Genomic DNA, 21,253 nt, shown 5'->3' with positions numbered 1-21,253 from the left:
TCTTTCAAGATTCCAGTGCCTGATTCCATCGACCATCCACAGCCTGTGTACTTTGGGAAGCCTGTGGGAAATCCAGGAGTCTTGTGAAGATACAGATTCCCTGCACATCTGTCAGGGTTTAGTTAAACACAACTGAGTAATTTATCTTGCAGTGTGTGGTTTCCTTTGCAAGTTGACTTGGCAATTTTCTCTGCTCAGAGAACATTGGGAATAGATGGTGTGCATAGCGAGAGAAAACCTAGATGCTATGAATTTTCCAATTTCAAATGTGAGATTGACCACAGAGCCCACATCCTTTTATGCAGTCTGTGAAGACATTTCTTAGTGGCTGTTTTAAAATACGGTCATGTCCTAGTTGGTAAAAGCAAGGAAGTGTCTTGAGGTAATTAGCAAATTGGGTAGAAGCACCGAACACACATCCAGGTGGTACTTTGCAGAGTTTGAAGTCTGGATATTAGCTGGAATGAAAGTAGCTTTTAGGTTGCATAGAGCCAGTCTGGGCCTCGTCACTGGCGGATGAGGAGACATCTTTCCTGCTAGAGGTCTGAGAAGCTAGCTTTTCTACCAGGCTCCAGGCTTAGGAAAGATGAGCTAGACTGTAAAGCAGATATGGAAAACAGACATGAGGAGAGGCTCTGTATGGTGGCGTTTTCTTTTGGTGAGGACTCACCTGGCCTTTGCAAGGCAGATGGGATCTGGGCGTCTCAATTCCGTCAGGGTCTGTGCTGTTTGGAGGCTGGTTAGGTGCTCAGGTGAGGATGAGTCTGGATGCATGGTGGTTTCTGAACCTTCAGCATCAGGAGACACTCAGAACTTGGCTCACTGTGCAACATTGAGCCTTCACTGCTTGGCTGCTTGTTTGTGGAGCTTTAGAATTTGGGAAAAGTGACAATTGTGGGGTTCCTCCCCTCATCCTTTCTTATTCATTGGGATTTTGACTGTGTGGGTCTCTAATTTCTCTCCCCAATTGCTAAAGGTCACAAAGTGCATTGCTGGTTTTTCTGTCTCTTGGTAGTAGCCCTCTGCCTGGATCCTTTGCCAGAATTCTCAAACTCAGAATTATAGCATTCCTTGAGGCAATGTCAGGAAAATAGGCAAAGTCAGCTCCTGTCTGCATCCTTTTCCCTGCTTTGGGGTTTCTCCTATCAAGTCTTATCCCAGACTTCTAAGAGAACTTCAAATAGCTTGTACTCATCTGCTCACCTGCCTGTGCATCCAGTCATCTGGATTTTCTTTCCTCAGGAGTATCCATCTGCCCCAACTCATATCCCCCAAAATGAGCCAGATAGTTATAGATGGACTGAGATATAAAGGACTCTTCCATGGAGAAGGCATCCATCTGTCAATAATGGAAAGTAAGGGGCTGGGGATGTGGCTCAAGCGGTAGAGCACTCGCCTGGCATGCGTGCGGCCCGGGTTCGATTCTCAGCACCACATACAAAGATGTTGTGTCCGCCGATAACTAAAAAATAAATATTAAAAAAAATTCTCTCTCTCTCCCTTTCTCACTCTCTCTTTAAAATAAATAAATAAATAATGGAAAGTAAGACTGAGTCCATAGGAAGCCTAGAAAAATAAGTCCCAAACTTAAATTCAACTCTTGAGCTAAAACAAACTGGAGAGTCTGCTATTACTAGAATCTTTTGGTGTCCTAAGTAGCATCTCCCTAAGAGCATTAGCTATTGCTGGGTGTTAATCTCTTGGCATGAGTATAGTGGAAAATGTAATTTGCTCCGTCAAATGTGCAATAGCAAGTTGTATGTGGTTAGCAAAAAGGATCAGTGTTGGTCTTCTGAGGATGCTGCACGCACAACTGAGAGGCTTGTGCAGCTTGCCTTACCAGCATGCAGGCTATTCAAATTTAAGTCTGAACAATGCTGGCTGTCCTGGGAATTTAGGCTCTTCTTTGTTTTACTCTACTTGTGTTGGCGGCATCCTTTGGAGTACTTTCAGAGCAAAGGTGGGATTTACATTGCGATTGAGGTTTGCTTTGAATGTGACTTTCCCAATAGCCTCGCACACTGAGGGCAGAAAACTCAGGACTCACTGTTTGTTCTATTTGCTTTTTTCCAGCCTGCACGGACAAGGAATTGAGGAATCTTGCCTCCCGGCTGAAAGACTGGTTTGGAGCTCTACATGAGGATGCAAACAGGGTCATCAAGCCCACCAGCTCCGACACAGCCCAAGGCAGTAAGACCACTCTACTTTTGCTAATTTATCTCACTGCAAGTATCACATTTCTTCAGTTATTAGACATTATTGATTTAACAATAGCATTTTGGGGTTAAAGAAACCCTACATTAAATGTACATGTTGATTTTAAAATATGTCCCAATTTTAGAAATATTAAAATGTGGAGAAGGAAGCAAGGCTTTGGACTCAAAAAAAACAGTTTGTGTTTTGAAAAGGCTAATTTAAAATATTGTGTTTACTATAGACATTTTGGAAAACACATTTTGTATACAAAAAGAAAAGGAAAAAAATATATACTCCCACCATTTTAATAACTATGAGCATGCTGCAGTATAAACTCGGAAGGCTTTTCCTTGTCCTGTATGAAAGTACATGTGTTTATGTGTATGACTGATTGTAAAGTTTGACCCAAACTTTGTAGATTGTCTTATGACCTTTTATTTAGAAATATGACTATTCAGTCATATTGTTGAGAAGTATTCTTTGCAATAGCTACATAGAATTCTAATTTTTAGATATAACAATATATTTATGTAGACCTTTATTTGGGGGAGTTTAGGTTGTTGGTAAGGTTTAGCTAATATAACCAACACTGTTGCAAGTATCTTTGCTAATGTCTTTGTATACATTGGTCAGACTGCATTTTGTTAGCTCTTCAAACTCCCAGACAAGTGGGCCCTACCCCGCATTACCCTGTAGTTTCCTCAAGGAGCCCACTGCTGAATGGGCAGAAGCCACATTCTGCCTTGTCATCAGCCAGAAGAGAGGCTCCTGGGCCACCAGTATTTGCACTTGAATGGAGTCCCTCCATGCATTTAACTCAATGGTGGTTAGAGATGGTCTCTCTACACTGTGGTCAACTGGCACAGAATATATTGCTGAGCAACACAATTGTTCAGATGCACATAGTTCTGCCACAACCTATTCTGTATAGCCACTTAGATATTACTTGGTCAAAATATAAAAACATGTTGTTTAAAAGAAAGCATTTTATCCTATCCCTGATCCTCCACTTGTTTGGATGGAATTTTCAAAAATAATGCTCCTGGTTCAATGCAGAAGGTAAGAACTTATATTGCCCACTATTAGGATCCAGTCTGGGCAACACAGCATGACCCATCTCAAAAATAACAACAACAACAACAACCCCATCTTAATCTTTGATTGTTCTTTGCTGCTCATAACCTTCTAGAGATACCATGAAGAATATATATCTAGGGGATAATTATTTTAATAGTTTTAATCTTTTATCCTAAGGGCAAGGTAGCATTTGTTTCCCAGGATCTAGATGGGAAGGCTGGTTATTAGATGGTTGTATCTATAGGAAGGGTGAGGCGAGATAATTTATTTTGCATTCCTGCAGAGGTTCTTTGGGAGTTTGTAGGCAATTAATTCTCAGATGATCTAGGGAAACTTTTTCCCTGGGTCCTCTAGGAGCAGCCCTGCCCTTGGGCTTTCTGAACAACCTTTCAACAAAGAGCAGATTGATGTGAAGAGAGCTGCTCCTTACAGCCTGCAGTCCCAGGAGACTCCTTCCACAGACAGCTAGGATCCTGCAAAAGACTTGTTTGGCCAGGAGCAAATTAAGTCCCCAAAGAGGCTTTAGGTTTGATGTCCTGAAGCAATTGGTGTGGAGGGAATATAGAGGAAGGATGCATGGTTAGCCCTGAAGTCCAGAGAAGGGAGCAACATTTTTATTAATCCAGGAGCATTGAAGGGGGAGCTTTGGAATTGTGCTGGGCCCTGTGCACTTGAGGCCAGCTAAGTCCTCTGCTCCTGATAGCCACAGATGCCAGATACAGGTGCCTCTTTCTAGAAGTTTTGAATGAGTGCAGAGTGGGCTCAACCTTTTGATTATTAGCTAACTAGCTTGGCACATATTTTTGGTGACCTGTCAGCAGTAAACCCCTCTTTTCTAAGTATAAAATGTTGATATCCTATAAAACTGATTCAGATAATGTAAAATATCACCTATAAAAGTATAGAGCCAGATGTTAGTGTCAGTCATCCTGTAGCAGCCCTTAGGGTCCTCATCAGCATAGAGACTCTTGACAGTCATCATGTTCAATCAGAGAAGGGGACACATTATGTCTTCCATTCTAGAAAGGGGGGATTTTTAAAGATATATCCTGACATATCAAAATTAATGAATTTTAAATTGCAAATATTTTATGTTGGAAAAGGTAAACTTAAAAGTAGCTAGAAAACTTCTCTCAGCAATAAGCATAATAATGAAAGAGGGTGGTGGTGACTGAGGCAAACCCTGGCTTGTTTTAATGACACTGACCATGTGACTGTCATGGTGACTCTACAGAATTGGTCAAGACATTCTTTGCCCTCGGGGTATTTAAAAATATGATGAATAAGTGTGGACGATGAGGGGCAGCACTGGGCTCTCTGAAAGCTCAGGGGGGAGGTGTTGAACTCATTTTATTGACTTCTGGACAGTGAAGACTTCTTTCCAGTTATAGCTTTTATAAGGTTGGGCACACTTTCCTGCATCTCATATCCTACTGCCTGAGCAGGGGCTCCTGAAGGTACATAAAGAACCTGATGACCCGGCTGTCGGTAGGGATCGCTGGAGTAGGCAACTGAACCCATTAGGACCCTTCATAATAGTCATTGTATCACCCTTTTTCTTGGGCTGTCCCCAAATATGGCATCTTGAGCCAAGTGGATGTCCTGAGGGTAGGAATACCAAGGTAACCCAGGGAGAGGAGTCACTGAGGACACAGACTCTGGATTGGGCTGCTGGGATTTGAATTCCAGCTCTACAATTACATGATCCTGTACAAGTAACTCAAACCTTGAGCCTTTTTTTTCCATCTATAAAGACCATGTGGTACCATTTCATAGGACTGCTACAAGGATTTAGTGAGATAATTAAGTCTAAAATGCTTAAAGGAGAGCTTTGTATATAGCAATACAAAAGTTAACTTTTATCACAGTATTCCAGGAAAATGAAACCAGTCCTAGAAATTCGGTTTATAAAATAACCTGAGATTGTATCACGCATGCCTTTGACTCTGAAAGAAAGATGAGATTTAGATTTGGGGCATGTCTTCTCGGGGGTTTGTCTACAGTGGTCTCAATGTCCCAAGTGTTGAGCTAAGTATTGTTATTCAAGTGCATACAGTTTCCATTGTGGAAACAAATAATTCTTTAAGAAAACTACTTGCCCTCCCCTGGGGAAATAAGAAATTATTGTCTGAGTTGGTTTGGATTCCATCTCATGCATCTCTTTAGGGGATTGCAGAAAAGAAGAATGGGGACGAAGGCAGTACCTGGCTTGTTTTGCCATTAATATTCAGACTGTTTGGATTTAACAGCCCTCTGGGATATAATCAGTGCTTCTGGATTATACTACATAGTTTCATTTCACTGCTATCCTTTTCACAATATTTTGTGTTGGTTTTTTCTTTCTTTTTTTTTTTCTAAATAGAGAAGTGTAGTTTTCAGTATGTTTGTATCCTTCGTTTCAGGCATACCCTGTTTTAAGCAGGTCTAGTAAATGAAAACCCATATTTACATCACAGATAAATTAGAATTGGGGATTTGTTTTCTTTAGCACGTATTTTCCTCAAACACTGACTTCTGTTTTAGCACATTTTAATAAGTTTCATTTAAGAAACCCACAACAAGAAGAAAATATTCCATCAGACTAAGGAGACTATATCTGGTCAAGAAACCAGCCTGAGTCCAGGAGGAGGTGGAGCCCAGCCCTTGTCTCTCCTGGGGGCAGAAATCTGAGGAGTGGCAGGGTGGGAAAGGCTAGGCTGGGTGGTAGCTGAGATGAACTTTTTTCTTGCAGGATTTGACACCAGCATCCTGCCCATCTGCAAAGACTCCCTGGGCTGGATGTTCAATAAGTTGGACATGAACTATGACCTGCTGCTTGACCACTCAGAGATCAATGCCATCTACCTGGATAAGTACGAGCCCTGTATCAAGCCACTCTTCAACTCTTGTGACTCCTTCAAGGATGGCAAGCTGTCTAACAATGAGTGGTGCTACTGCTTCCAGAAGCCTGGAGGTAAGGCTGGAGGGAGGTGGGCTTCAGAGCCCAGTGCAGCCAAGTGAGTGCCAGGGAAGACCCCATCACATAGCAAGCAGGCAAACAGGGACCAGTGCACAGAAAAATACAGCTGGAGAAGGCAGAGCTCATACCATTTAAAGGCCATCCCAATGGCTCATTTCTCCTTATTTATAACATGGTACATTAAAAAACTAAGAGTATAATCAAGAAGTCTCTTATTTGAGTTGTTTTTTGGGGAAAGTCTCCAACCCTATTGTATCTCAATATTTTTACCTGTTAAATGGATGTGTATAAACCTTCACTGCATAATCCCCAAGGTCATTAAGAGATTCTCTGTGTTGAAAAATACTGTGCAAATGTAAGGGTATTATAATCCCCATTGTGACGTGGATTCTCCATGTTCCCTTAAGTGAAAGTTACTTGCAAGTATTATACTTAGTGTCTTAGACAAGGACATTTTAGTTATAAATTGCAGCTATTGAAAGAAAAAGACAAGATTTGAAGAATATATCTATATCTCATGTAACCCACACTCAGACAGGAACTTGCAGGAATCCTGTTGCAGATGTCTTGACTTCCTATGAGACTCTGGGGCCTCCCTTTACTTACATCTGTCTCAATTTCCTTGGGGTATGTACAGTTTAAGGAGCCAGCACAGCTTGGTTTGCTTTGGAATTCTAATCCCAAGGCCCAGGAAAATCTGGGTCAGCATGAGTAAGGTATCCAGGACAATCTACTACAGGAAGGGATGGCCGACCCCACCCCTGGAAAAAAAGGATGGCTACTAATAGTATTTAAATTATGTTTATATTTTTATTCATATATCCATAGACAACATATACGCATAGTAAAACTGTGGGCACTACAAAAGGACATTCAGTGGATTTTCACTGAATGATTTCCTGTGTACACATTTATAGGATTAAGATATATTCCTAGAACCAGAATTACCAGAGAAAAGTAAACACATCTTTAATTTGGGCATTATTCTGAATTTGCCCTTAAAGTGTTACACTAGTTTTTACTCTTACTCAAAATACCTAAGAATACCTATTTCTTCATGGAATAACCAAACTGTGATCATTGCCCAATGGAAAGAAATATTATCTCCAAATAGGATTTATTTCATTTCTGTTATCATGAGTTAGGTTGAGCATCTTTATGGCACTCTTAGATTTCCTTTATTTTTGAAATGTTTATAAATGTTCATATTCATCACTTTATCAGGCTTTTGTGTTTTAATAGGAAACAATTTATTAAGGAAATTAGAACTGTTTTAGTCATTTTGCAAATATTTTTCCCCAACTTTGACCATAGATTTTTTTTTTCTAGAGAGAAATTAAGACAGTTGAATGTCTCCATTTTTATTTTGCTTTTTTGAAATCATAAATCTTACATTAGCCTTAGAAAGGTATTTGTAATTTTTAAGGTAGTAAACAAGTCCTCTTATGCTTTCTTCAATACCTTTAGTTTTTGTTGCTTATTTAAATCTTGTACCACTCTAGATTGTGCTAGTATCTAAACAAAATCAAGTAAGGACTCAGTCCCACCCCAACCCTAGAGATAGTTATCCAGATGTCCTTATGTGTCATTTATTGACTAATCTTTCTCCCGACAATTTGAAATGGTACCTATAAGATATAAATCTTCCTGAATACTCTGTCCTAACTAATCATAAATCAGTTCTACACTATTACATCAGTTTTACAGCAAGTCCTAATATCCGGTAGGCCAATTCTCTAGTGGCATTTTTTTTTTCCAGAATTTTCTCGGCTCTTCATATATTTCTCTTCCTCTGAACTTTTGAAGCCATTTGTCCAATTAAAACAAAAGTTCCTGTTAGCTATATAAATACTGACTCTTTTTATCTTAGAAGAGGATTTGTCCTCATCCACTGGAGTTACATTTTTAAGCTTTGTTCTCACCATTATATTTCTCTTGTTTTTACTGTTATTGTAAATGAAATCTTTTTTTCCATTGAACTTTCTCACTAGTGGTTGTATCAATACCAATTTCATGTCTAACCATCTTTATACCTTCTCATTGTGTTCATAAAGATATTCTGGTTGGTTTGCTTGGATTCTTCAGGTATGGGATGCCATCATCTGCAAATAATTTCTTTTACTTTTTAATACTTCATTTCTTTGTTTTCTAATGACATCAGCTAGTATGTACAAATTGCTGTTAAGTACTAGCCACGTTTCTCCTGGAAGCTAAAGGCAATCTTTCTCTACTTTTCGAGCACATTCATTTCTTAGAGAAAAACTAAAGCATGTTCTATGTCACTTTTTCCTCGAGATGTGTTATGCTCCTTTGAACTGAGTCTTTTTTTTTTTTAATTCTAGTTTTCAGGGAACTTAGCTATATCCTTGAAAACTGTCTTTGTTTTGTCTGATTCATCCTTCCTCAAGAACATTGATGACATGGATGTTTTTTATAAATTTTGTGGCTTTGGAGGTGGCCTTCATTTCTTTAATGGCCTAATTCTCTTCCATGTCATTTTTATCCTTTAGCCTATACATCTGTGCATTGAAATCTTGCTTTACACAGTTTAGTTTTCATTAAAATCCTTGCTTTCTTAGAGGAATCTATGGTGAACACGTCTCCCTTTGGAGTTTTATCTCCCGCCCCCTCTATTTTTGAGTAGATTAATTTTTTCCTTAAGAGTCTTAAAAATTGCTATAGGACAATTTGAAAGAAATTGGAAACTTGTTTCATAGTAAATTGTCTGACAGGGTGTTTATGAATGATTTTGATGTTCCTCATTTTCAGGAGCAGCATTCCAAACACCCCCAGTTTCTTCTCATCTTTCTAAATCGTTATAAAGAGAAGAAATTCCATTGGCAAAAGAGGAATAATATAGGTACCTATCTTGTAGAGTGGTTGTGAGGATGCAATGAAGACCTGTAAGGTTCTAGAACACTGCCTGTCACATTTCTAACAGTTCAGCAAAATGGTAGTTATTTGTTGTAATAAATGCTACCTTTCATAATCACAGATGGAATTTGGTTCTACTCGTATTTGTTATCTTCACTTTGGATCTTTCTCCTTTACTCTGAAAGCATCCTAAAACCAGAAGTCATATTATAACCTGTTTCTCTTACAGAAAGACCAGATAGTATTGTGAAATTCACAAAGAAAGAGATAGAAATAGGCACTTAGATCCTTCATATGTGTGGGACTTATAGAAAGAGTCAATAAGAGTCCAGGGAACTAGAACAGTGGCTCAGAGGATCATGAGCAAATAGCAGAACCCCCCAGAGATGCAAGACCTGCCAAAGCAAGTCAGAGTCAAATTCTAGAGATTTAAGGAGGTTGCATCACTATGTGTAGAAAGGAAATCAGTTCTCTAGGGAGGAGAGGGTGCCACATACTTCCATAACACCCCACTGAGCCACGTGGCCCCCCACTATACCTGTCCTTTTCTGGAAACGTGATGGTTTCATGGGGGCTCATACAACATGCATTTTATAACTAAGAACTTAGTGGCTGACAGAGGTAGAGAGGCTGGCCAGAGTACTCAGAGGAGGGGCAGATCCTAAATTTAAAGGCTCTTAACTTTGATGGGCATTATCTCTCTAGATCTCTTCTGAATTTTCATCCTTGTCCTGGGGGCAGTTTTAATCCTTTTCCTCTAGTAGCATGACGTGGGGTAGATCACATATTTGTCACCTCTGCTTATTTGGTCTGGGGCTTCAGAACACTTACCCACTAATAAGCCTTAGTCCCAGTTTTTAGCTCACAGAAGCCTTTGCTGAAATCTTCCTTCTCGATATAAAGGGGAAAAGTCGATTTGCAAATCACCTATTAGACACTAGGCATTTGCTTGAGTCGCTAGAAGGAAGAAAAATTCCTGTTACAATGCAAGTAGCCCCTAAATACTATTTTAAGTACCTCGTGATATGGTTTCTTTTTTAATTAGTAACTCTAATGGCCTGAATTTGTTTTGTTGCATAATAGCAGCATATGGAGCAGTTCTACTCCCAGGTGTGTCATTGTCTGCATTTCACATCCAGAGTGAAGTCAATCATTAGAGATTATATCCATACCATCTGGAAACTGACTTCCATAAATTATTTTTTAGGTCTCCCTTGCCAGAATGAAATGAACAGAATTCAGAAGCTGAGCAAGGGGAAAAGCCTGTTGGGTAAGTACAATTTCTTGCCACCCGTTTAAACAACTAATTAAACTATCCATGTCCCTTGTAACGTTCAGCCCTGCAGTGGTTATTCAATTAGGGCCAGTGTCTCAGGAACGAAATGCTGCGTTTTGGCCCAGGCCAAGCTCTCACAGGCAGCTGGTAGTATACCGCAGACAGCTGGCCATAAATGGGACTGGCTGGCTGAGAACTGCTGCATGCTCCACCAGCGGGAGGAACCAGAGGTCAGGCTGGGTCTAATGGGCAGCTCAGTCAAACTGGAAAGCCAGTACCATCTCTCCTGCTAGGTCCTGCCTGATATTGGGCTACAGCAAACCCTGGCTTTCTCTTCTTTCAGGTAGGGGCATCAAATGGAGTTCTCAAATATTCTTTTCAGCTCTAAACGTATGAGGCCTATAAATGAGAGCATGTCTTCTAGTCTCCAAAGCAAGCTGTCCATTCAAGGAGTAAGACAAGCCGTACACCCTTCAGAGTTTATCAGGGAGGGCTGAAGGGTGTCTGCAATTTTCCGTATTTCTACATTCACCCAATCCCTGGAGGAAAGTGCTCAGGCGGTTTATAAACTGCTCATTTCCCCTCCAGTGTTAAGGCATAGGCAAGGGAGTTGTGTCTGTTTCCCTAATAGGCAAGTCTGTGACACACTGGCCTGTTTGAGCCTTTCCGGCTCCGCCACTTGGGGGAATGGTGGCATTCAGAAGAGGCTGTCACGGAGACATTGGCAAACCTCATTTTCTGAAAAAAGGAGCCTCCTTTGCTTTGCTTTCTTTGCTTTTTAAAAAGAGCTGACAGCTGCAACACAATAATCCAGAATTCTCCTTGTTAAGCATGCAGAGGCAGGTGTGCTCCCTAAGCAGCCTGCCGTTTCAGAAGTTTATCTAGTTATTTGAAGGAAACGGGCAAATTTTCTTGCAGACTGTAAAATGTAGCAGGCTATGGATTCTGGAGATTTCTCGATTTCTTGACCACATCAAAGTAAATATTCTCTTTCTTCTACATTTGAAAATTACTTCCCTGGTTTGCTTTATACCTTTGACTTCTGATAACACCCCACTCAACTCAGAAAAGACTCTAAAGATGTCTTGATTTATAACTTGGAGTCTAGGTTCTTCTCCTGTGTGAAAAAGACATCACCCTGGCCTGAAGACAAAGTGGCTGGATTCCTCCTGCATATGTTTTCCAGTGCAGGGACTTAGGCTGGCTGATCTTGCTCCTCCACATGAGATAACGTTTTGGATTTCAGTGACGTACCTAAGATCTACATGACATTATGCAATTAGTATATATATATATATATATATATATATATATATATATATATATATATATATATATTTAAAAAGTTTCCATGGGATATGAATATCTTGTTATTGCCTCATGAATTAATAATTAATGGGAAAATTATAAGGTCTGTCATCTGAGATGTCTCATTTTTCCATTTACCCTAGCACATGTGAATAAAATGCCTTTCTCCTACCAGGAGAAAGACACATTGTCTTTTCACATCTTATATACAGAGTTCATACTGGCTAAAAAAAAAAAAAGGCATTTATTAGCTTACCAATTATTTTATGCATGGGGAAATCTAATATAATAACCATACTAATATAATAACCATATTCAGGGATATTCAAGCAACAAATTATAATCAGTTATAATTACTCCCTACTTAGAAAAAGCAGTAATCTTGTTAAATTATAGATTTAGTGCAGCACCTGCTTCTTACCAACCCAGGGGCTCGGCCCAATTTTTATTTATTTGTTTTAGGTCGATTGAGTGCTGTTGTTTTCTAACTATAGCTCCAGGGGGAGGATCAACATTTCCCTACTCTCTGCTTGTTCTCTTTCTTTGCAGTCTTTGAGAATCTGTTCACAAATTTCTCTTCCCCTTGGTTTTGGGGACTACTGACGGCATGTACTATCTCTATTTCCTCTACCATTCCCTGAAAACTAGGGATAATGCACACTGGCATGTGCACCTAAGAGCCTCGAACTGGGGCATCAGCATCCTTTCCTTAGTGCTTACTATGGTGTTGAGGGTCTCCAGGGTACCTTCCTCTCCAGGATCTCATTTGAACTCTGAGACCCTGGTCATCTTGGAATAGCCTGGTGAGTAAAATGTTTAAATTCTGGTTCCAATTTGTCAAAATGCCACACTCTTTTTCTGGGATCATTCCATGAAATAGAAAGTAGATTTGAAAACACAGTCTCCCTCTAAAAGACACAGAAATAAGATTAGGGAGTAGAAAGCCACAAAAGCAGGGGCTTGTGCTCATGAGGTTGAGGCGAAGGTAACACTAAGAATCCTCCCACAGAAGATGAGCACACAGTCACGAAGCACACTCAGATATCTTGTTAGGAAAACAAAAACTGCAAAACAATCACCAAGACTGTCAGGTGGACATCAAACTTGTTAGTGGCAAAGCTAATTTAAAGAAAATTGTATTTCCTAAGTGCTAAAGGGAAAGAACTTTGAACCTACAATTTTAAACTTATCCCAATGATCATTCAAGTGTGATGATAGAGTGATTCTCAAACTGAGAGTCAGTAGGCTTAACAATCATAGACTTACTAAAATATCAATAAGGGATCCACTCCACCAGGCAAATTATCCTAGAATTACAGATTCAACTACAAAAAAATATATATATGACATGCTGCTCACCCTAAATAAAAATAGTCTACAGAAATATAGCAAACTGCTGGGTGTGGTGATGCATACCTGTAATCCCAGCGGCTTGGGAGGCTGAGGCAGGAGGGACACAAGTTCAAAGCCAGCCTCAGCAAAAGCAAGGCGCTAAGCAATTCAGTGAGACCTGGTCTCTAAATAAAATATAAATTAGGGCTGGGGATGAGGCTCAGTCTGAGTGTCACTGAGTTTAACCACCAGTATCCCCTCCCCCACAAAAATAGCAAACCATAATTAAAATTTCAGATTATTGGGGGCAATGAACAAACATGGCATAAATGTGTGTGGGATATTTGTTTGTTTCTTCAGTAAGAAAGTATAAATTAACTTTAGATCTTGATAGGAAAAACTGCTTCTCTGGAAAACTTAAAAGTAACCACAAAAATATTAAAATAGTTTTTAAATGCATAGAAAACATGGAGAAAATTAAACTGGATGATTTCCACAGAAGGCAGGAAATGGGAAACATAAGAGTAAGCCATCCATCCTCACAATAAATGTAAATGGGCCAATCTCATTTATTATGAGACCAAAACTATTGATTGGTATTTTAAAAGAAAGTTAGACTTCAAACAATTCCATAGAAGCTGCAGTTTAAAGATAGAAAATATTTCTTTTTATAACTGTTCATATCTGACAAAATCAAATACTTTGCATTCTAAAAAGCAAAGAGTATCATCTTGTCAAAATGTTCCTTTTGCCCTATTATACCATCAAACTGATGATGTAATCACAACTTTAAAACAAATTGTCATAGAATTGCAAAGAAGAACTGTCATTTCCATAATCATACTTAGAGCCTTGGAAAATTACAGTTCAACTAGACAAAAAAAAAAGGATAGAGAAGCACTGAACAGCAAATTATCATTCACATTTATATATGTATCCCTGCAGATAGGCATAAAGTATACAGTCTTTCAAATATAATGAAATGTCTACCATGGACTATACCACAAAAATCAACAAATTTCAGATAAATAATAGAAGTAAAATGAAACTCAAAAGCACTGTGTACCAAAATCTATTGGAAACAACTAAGGTAAAGCTTAGAGGAATCTACTTACCTTCTGGTGCATTTGAGGAAAATGAAGATCAAAATAAAATCAACAAGCTATAAGACAGTACAGTAAACTGAAATGATTAAGATTAAAGCATAAAACAATGAGATAATAAATAACACAACAGCAAATCAGAAGTGGTTTCTTTGAATAAACTAATGAAATGGAGAAATCTGGGACAATGATGTGAACAAGCTCAAATATTTGAGTGATATAAATGGGAGGAACTCTGGATTTGTGGCTCTCAAACAGCTTGGAGGGTTTTTCAAAGCAGAGATTGCTGGGCCCCACCCTCTCAAGTTTTTGGCTCAGTGCTGGGGCCCCAGCATTTTTATTTCTAAGGGATTACCAGATTCTGTTGCTAGTCCTGGGGCCAAAGTTTGATAACTAGTGCTAAAAAAAAAAAAAAAATTAAAACAATCATGAAAACCTAGATGGAACGGATACTATCAGTTACCAACTTTTAGTCACAAAAATGAGAGGACAGCAATAAGCCAAAACCATGAAATGAATCAAAATGCTGCTCTCACCTACTGAAATAGGCAACAACAGGCCCAGAATATTTTTATGGATAAATCCTCAAGATAGCACTCTCATTTTATACAAAATGTCCAGCATATAGAAAATTACCCAAATCATTTTATAAATAAATCAGGAGGGTTTTTTTTTTCCCTTTTACAAAAAAGGCTTTTAATAGTAACATGTTTATAAAAGAATCCACAAATTAAATCCACAGAAAGGAACATTCTAAATGTTTTCCAGTATTCATTTCATTAATAGTATATAAAGATAAAAACCATGATTTTTCTCAAGTATTAATAAAAACAATTAACAGTAGTACCCACTTAAAGGGAAATGTAAGAATTCATGAAAGAAGGAATCCTGACTAACCTTGGGCAAGTAGTTTATCATTTCTTCCATATGTAAACAGGGAGGTAGACACAGCACCGACACCTTTGGTGATACTGGGATGACTCTATGAAATGATGCAAGGAAAGCTCTTAGCTATCATTGCCTTTTTATGGGCAGGATGGCAGGGAAGGTGAATGGCTGGCAACTATGTGCTCTGTGGATGGTGGTAATTTACAGAACACATTACTGCTCCGAAGTAAGCACAGAAATTGATACATTTAGAAACTTTAATAGCAGTGTCATCATATGTGGTTGGACCAAGGACTGGTCCACAATAGATTGGAAGTTAAAACAAGTACGCTCTTCATTATAGAAGTTGAAGAAGCATTGCTTTAGATTCAGAATGACTGACACAAATCTGGACTTGATATTTACTAGAGGGTGCCTGAGGCAGATTACTTAATTTTCCCGTATTTCAGTTTTCTATTTACTAAAAGGTAGCAAGGATACATATGCCTTAGACTCATGGAGATTGTGTGTGTATACACATTTGTATATGTGCATGTCTTAGTGCCCAGAATACATGTAAGCATTCAATACCTGATAGCTATTATCAAGCCTTTTGGAAAACTGAGTTCAATTCATTTGGGCTCTTAAAGGCCATGGTCCCTATAATCTTGACTAATCACCAAGCAGCCACATTCTCTCCTGCCAGCCCTACAGCAAATATTTGTCCTGATGTGTGAATTCTCTTCTCTGTCTTGGATGGGATTAAACCTAAATGTGTCTGTGCTTCTCTGATTAAAGCTGGACTTCCTGTTCCCCTAGGGGCATTCATACCAAGGTGCAATGAGGACGGCTATTACAAAGCCACCCAGTGCCACGGCAGCACAGGGCAGTGCTGGTGTGTGGATAAATACGGGAATGAGCTGGCTGGCTCCAGGAAACAGGGTGCTGTGAGCTGTGGTGAGTAGGACCTTCTGCATGAACTCCACAGTGACCCTGGGTGACCTGTGGGTCCTGGACATGGGAGGATCACAGAAGAATTTCAAGAGTTAGCTCTGGTCTTCAGCAAGTTTACGATAGATACACATGAACCCGAAAGTTAAAGGAGTTCACCTATTGCTAGTTTTGCAAGGGGTAGGACCTGTGGATTAGACAACAGTTTTTGACAGGGAACTGTCACTGGCACAGAGCAGTAGGCTGTTGTCACTTCTCACTTAGGATTGTAAATCTCCTAAGAATGTAGAATTAACTCAGGAATCTGAGGGCTTATATCCAAACAGCTTATGGTCCATGCTGCAGAGACTCACCCTCCCTGGGTGGTGATGAGATTTACATCATCAGAAGTAATTTCCATGCATTGTACCCTACCATTTAAGTCTCAGGCAGAAGGAACCTCCCAATGTGGGACATGAGCTATAAGCAGAAACCAACCTGAAACCATTTTTTTTTTTTTCCCTGTGTCAGAAGAGGAGCAGGAAACCTCCGGGGACTTTGGCAGTGGTGGCTCCGTGGTCTTGCTGGATGACCTAGAGGATGAACGGGAGCTGGGACCAAAGGACAAAGGGGGGAAGCTGAGGGTGCACACCCGAGCTGTGACAGAGGACGACGAGGATGAGGATGACGACAAAGAAGACGAGGTTGGGTACATATGGTAGTGCCCCCATGAGGAAGAGGACATGCGTTTTGCTCAATATTGCAAGACACTTCCTGTTCCTGCATTTGTATCTAAGACTCCAAGGCACCAAGGTCTTCTCCACTGTTGCTCTCTGTACCCAACCTAAGGTTTGGAAGTCAACTGCTTGTCCCCAGAGCTTTCTGATTTTGCATACAGTTGTGTGGGAGAAAGGTGTTGTTGTTTTGGGTTTTACTTCTATTATTATTATTTTTTATGTTTTTGACAAGAGAACGGTTGGCTTAATTAGAGCCTCCTTCCCTCCTGTGAGATTTCTGCCACAAGCATGTGATTTATTGGAATTCCAGCAGTGCAGGGAGCCCCCACCCTCTGAAACGTCAAAGACCCTTTTTGATTACCCACATCGGTGGTTATCACAGCATGGTTCCCAGCCTTACGGTGTCTCAGTGCTTTTCTTGTGTCCTGTAGATGTCGTGGAAAACACACCACACTGTACCTTTTCCTCCTGCCCCACCACCCCTGGTGTTTATTATTAAAAAGATTTTTTTTCCACATCACTATACCTGGCTTCCTACAAACAACAGCCTTAATTCAGTCAAAGAGTCCCTTTGGGGAACTCATCTTCTTTACTAAAAATTGGTGTCTGAATGATTCTTTCTGCATGTGCTTACATATGCATGTACAGGGGAAACCATATGTACGTGCATTGCACAAACACACACCTCTGAGAAAAAGTGTCTGGTTAGCTATTAAAAATTCATTGAAAAACAATAACAAATTTGTCAACTTGTCCAGACCTGGAACATAATTTCTGGAATAAGAAAAATTTGTATCAAAGTCCTATTTTGCACTAACAGTCAACCCTTGTAGCCTGTAGGCTGAAGAGGTTTCTTCTCTATGCATTAGCAGAGTTCCTGGAAGCCTCTTTGATTTGGATAAGCCTCCATTTGCCTGAATCGTTTTCCTTGCAGAAGCCATGCAACTCCCGCTAGGGCAGCTTCACAAGCCATCCTCATCATTTTCAGCTCAAAGCCCCCCTCAGGCTGCAGCAGCGCTGTCTGTTGCATCTCCCTTCCCTTCCCTACCTACTCAAGGGCTTTTTCTAAGGCGTGCACACACTCACCCTGTTCTCTGAGAAGATAGTACCATGGTATTCCTTAGAAGAAAAACAATTAGGGTTCTTAATATTTTGCTTTCCCACCTTTCTATCCATGAATTGTGATGAGGGTACAAAAGTTGTATAGATTATTTTTTTTCTCACTCTCCATCCTTTGTAAAGAGTCCCAAATGGAGTCCTAGAAAAAAATTTCATAAAAACCCAGCCCTAGCATCCATGTGTTTCTAAGTGCTGGTCCTCCCCTTCCCCCTCCCCACAAATGTCTGGATAACTATTGAAGAAAGCTTTACACCATTGCATTTTTCTTCCTCGTGATTGGAGTCTAGTTCCAAATTTGGTAGGGGCATCGTCTGTATATCCTTTAGGATTTTTCTTGCGCAAGTACCAAAGAGTAGTCTTCACAATGGCCCCATTCCATAAGTTCCTCTGTTGGTTTTTTACAGATCCGCTTGCCCTAAGCAGCCAGGGCCACATCTCTCTGGTCTTCCACATGAGCTTCAACCAAGCCACAAGACAACCACATCAACTCAGGCGCAAAAAATATATTTGGCCAAATCATGCTCACAGTGTGGCTGGCCAGCCCTTAACCCCAAATTGACCATTTTAGTAACCTACTAAAATTAACATTTTCCAATCCTTGCGATAGACTGGACAAAGTGGCATTCTCCTCTGAGTTGGTCTCAGATGGAAATGAATGGAGTTAGTGTTGCTAACTCCTTTGGCTTGGAAGATACAAATTACAGCCAGGATCCTGAGGATCTGTGTATACTCTCCCCAAGTAGAGACCATAGGCAAGCTCTGCACTGGGATCTCAACTCCATTGCCTCTGTTTCCATATTTTTTTTTCTCAGACAAAACTGAGAGCATAGTTTAGAAGGCAGGTGTTTAATTGCCGCTAAATTACAATAGAGTACATTAAAAATCAAGACATATTAAAGAATCTCAGGTTAGACCATCAAAGAAAACCATTGTTACTATTTCCTCAAGCTTGGAAAAATGCACAAGAGAACAAATTAAAATTGACAAATTGATTTCACTTAGAGAAACCTCTGTGATCAGAGTGAACCACTGATTTTAATTTGCCTAATTATCTTATGACAAGTATCAAATTAAGATGACACTTAAAGATCCTTAGCATTAACTTAATGATGGAGAAGAGTGCTCTGTAGGCAATTCCCAGGAAGGTAATGAGATGCCATTTTCACAGATATTCCAAGAAGATGTTTTGATTCATTAAAATATTAAATAAAAAGCCCTCTTAAGACTGGACCCCAAACCAATGAAGCAACATTAACAATGCTTTTCATGCCTTACTTTGGCATGTCGGCATTAGGTTTTTTAGTGATCTTTAGTACTGTCCACAAGTTCTTTAGATTTTGAGATTTTGAGTTACCCAATCCTTAAAAGTCAAATTTTTGTTTTTTTCAAATGGGTCCTTTAGTTACAGTGACCAAGTATACCTAAGATATTGATTTAAAAAAAAAAAAAGAAAATAGTATTGTTGATAATCCAGTCCCTTTTTGAGACAGATGTTGAGTTGGATTCTCACTCATTTTGGGAAACTCTGTAGAGAGAATAGTTTCATTCTTATTTTATAAATAGTTCTTTACTTAATTCCATTACTGTGGCAGTCAATTTGAGCCTCAGAATCTTCTTCCACTATGGTTAGTTGTCTGCCTTGTAAATGTCTTTTCGTTTCTACAAATATCTTCTAGGCATGGGAATACCTTAATACTGGATTTGAGGGGTTTTATCCGTTTCTCCTCCTTTATGCCCCTTTCCCTCCCCCCAGAAACAAGTGACCACATGTGTCTCCAGGTCTGCCCCTCTGCTCTTCCCAGAATGCCATGCACATTTGGTTTTAGTTCCGCTTTATCTTGACCACACTGCACAGCAACATCCAAGAGCCCTTTCTACAGTGGGTGGTTTTGGTCTTTTTATACCTTTTTCTCAACGTCACTGATGTTTGTCCCTGTTAAATGTGTAGCGTTGTAACAAGAGTCCATCAAATCCAAAGTGTCAGTTTGTTGTCCCTATTGTAGATGAAATAGTGATGTAGAAAAACTAGTAATCTGAATGCTTTTCCACGTAGACTTATTTGGAATGTGAACACAACTCTTTGGTTAAGAGCAAATGCTTAACTGTAGTCCTGAGTAGGTGCATTTCTGTCTGTCTCAATAAATTTTACTTTGTCTGCAATACCCGAGTGTTCTTATTGTGTTAGCTTGGATGTGAACTTACCACATCACCACACAATTACTATAGGACAGTCTGGGCAGCCAAAGGGAATTGCCACCAAGGTCCTCACGCAACACTGCCATCATGGGGCATTGATCTGCTCGTGGTCCACCTCCTGATCTTACTCATCACCCCCTGGCATATGCATGTGCTGTGCCTGCTCAGAGCATACCACATGGCCCTTCTGTTAGCTGCTATTGCCTGTCTCAGGCCCCAACTTTATTCCTTATCCACCAGATGTCCCTACTGGACATCCTATTTACAACTTATTCCCTTCCTCTCCAGCCAGTTATTCTCCTGTACTCCTTGGGGGGAGGGGCATTTCTCCTTTTTACAAAGACCCTAACTTCTGCTCCATTCATAAAGTTACACACCAGACGCTTGTCAAATATCCCTAAGTACCCAGATTAGAACAGCCACTATTCCCTCTCCATCTTTATCCTCATGGGGAAAGTGTGTCTATGACTTAATTACAACTTGAGTAATTTCATCATAAACTGAGGTAGAAATTATCACAGAAATAATTCCATTCCTTTACCCCATGGATGAGATTTTACAATTTATAGATTGACAGTTCAAGGAAAAGTGCTTCATATATTCACAAAGTGACTAGTGTCAGGAGAAAAAATGACTAAAAAGAAGCCTCCAAGGTAGTAAATGGTCCATTCAAGATTTGTAGGCCTTTGCAGACATATCCCAAAGTCCTCTGCAATGAGCAAGTGTTTTATAAGCAAAGCATCATATTTCTTTTCTTTTTAGGGGTACAGGATATTGAACCCAGGGATGCTTAACCTCTGAGGCAGATCCCCAGCCCTTTTTATATTTTGATTCATGGAATTGCTAAGTTGTTTAGGGCCTCACTAATTTGCTGAGGCATGCTTTGAACTTTCCATCCTCCTACCTAGGCCTCCCCAGCTGCTGGGATTACAGGTGTGAACCACCATACCCAGTCAAAGCCCCATAATTACAAAGCCTAAAGTTACACCTTCATGGGTAGCACCTTGGTTCTTTCAAGGCTGAGACCAAGAGAAAGAGACCAGAAGCCAGGTCTTCATCTTCGGTTTTGCACCTAAGCAAAAAGGTAGTATAATTTCTGAATACGTTTGACCCTAGATTTGTTTTGATGCAGTTATTCAGAGAAAGGGGAAGATTTCAAAATTTATTCAATCACTAGGCCCTTCTAGTCTCATTAGTAGATTTATAGACTGATCCAAGTTGGATGAACGTATGTCAATGTGGGTAGGCCAAACTTAGCTCTACGAATGTAAAAATAGAC

At 39.8% G+C, this 21,253-nt stretch overlaps 1 protein-coding gene across 3 annotated transcripts in view; it reads left to right on the top strand.

The window, feature by feature from the left end:
* Positions 1-16,644, top strand: part of Spock1 (SPARC (osteonectin), cwcv and kazal like domains proteoglycan 1) — a 479,091-nt gene extending 462,447 nt beyond the window's left edge. For 2 of the 3 annotated variants that reach the window (XM_076855871.1, XM_076855869.1), the window contains 5 exons: positions 2,074-2,190; positions 6,005-6,226; positions 10,314-10,376; positions 15,812-15,949; positions 16,454-16,644. In XM_076855871.1, the coding sequence (XP_076711986.1) occupies positions 2,074-2,190; positions 6,005-6,226; positions 10,314-10,376; positions 15,812-15,949; positions 16,454-16,644 (731 nt within the window). The remainder of the gene's footprint in view (positions 1-2,073; positions 2,191-6,004; positions 6,227-10,313; positions 10,377-15,811; positions 15,950-16,453) is intronic. The other variant, XM_076855870.1, reaches the window with a different exon arrangement.
* The last annotated feature ends 4,609 nt before the right edge of the window (positions 16,645-21,253 follow it).

Source organism: Callospermophilus lateralis, chromosome 5 (genome assembly GCF_048772815.1).
Source record: "Callospermophilus lateralis isolate mCalLat2 chromosome 5, mCalLat2.hap1, whole genome shotgun sequence".
NCBI classification, from domain to species: Eukaryota; Metazoa; Chordata; class Mammalia; order Rodentia; family Sciuridae; genus Callospermophilus; species Callospermophilus lateralis.
The sequence above is the reverse complement of the archived record's forward strand: the minus strand, read 5'-3'. Positions and strand labels throughout refer to the sequence as shown.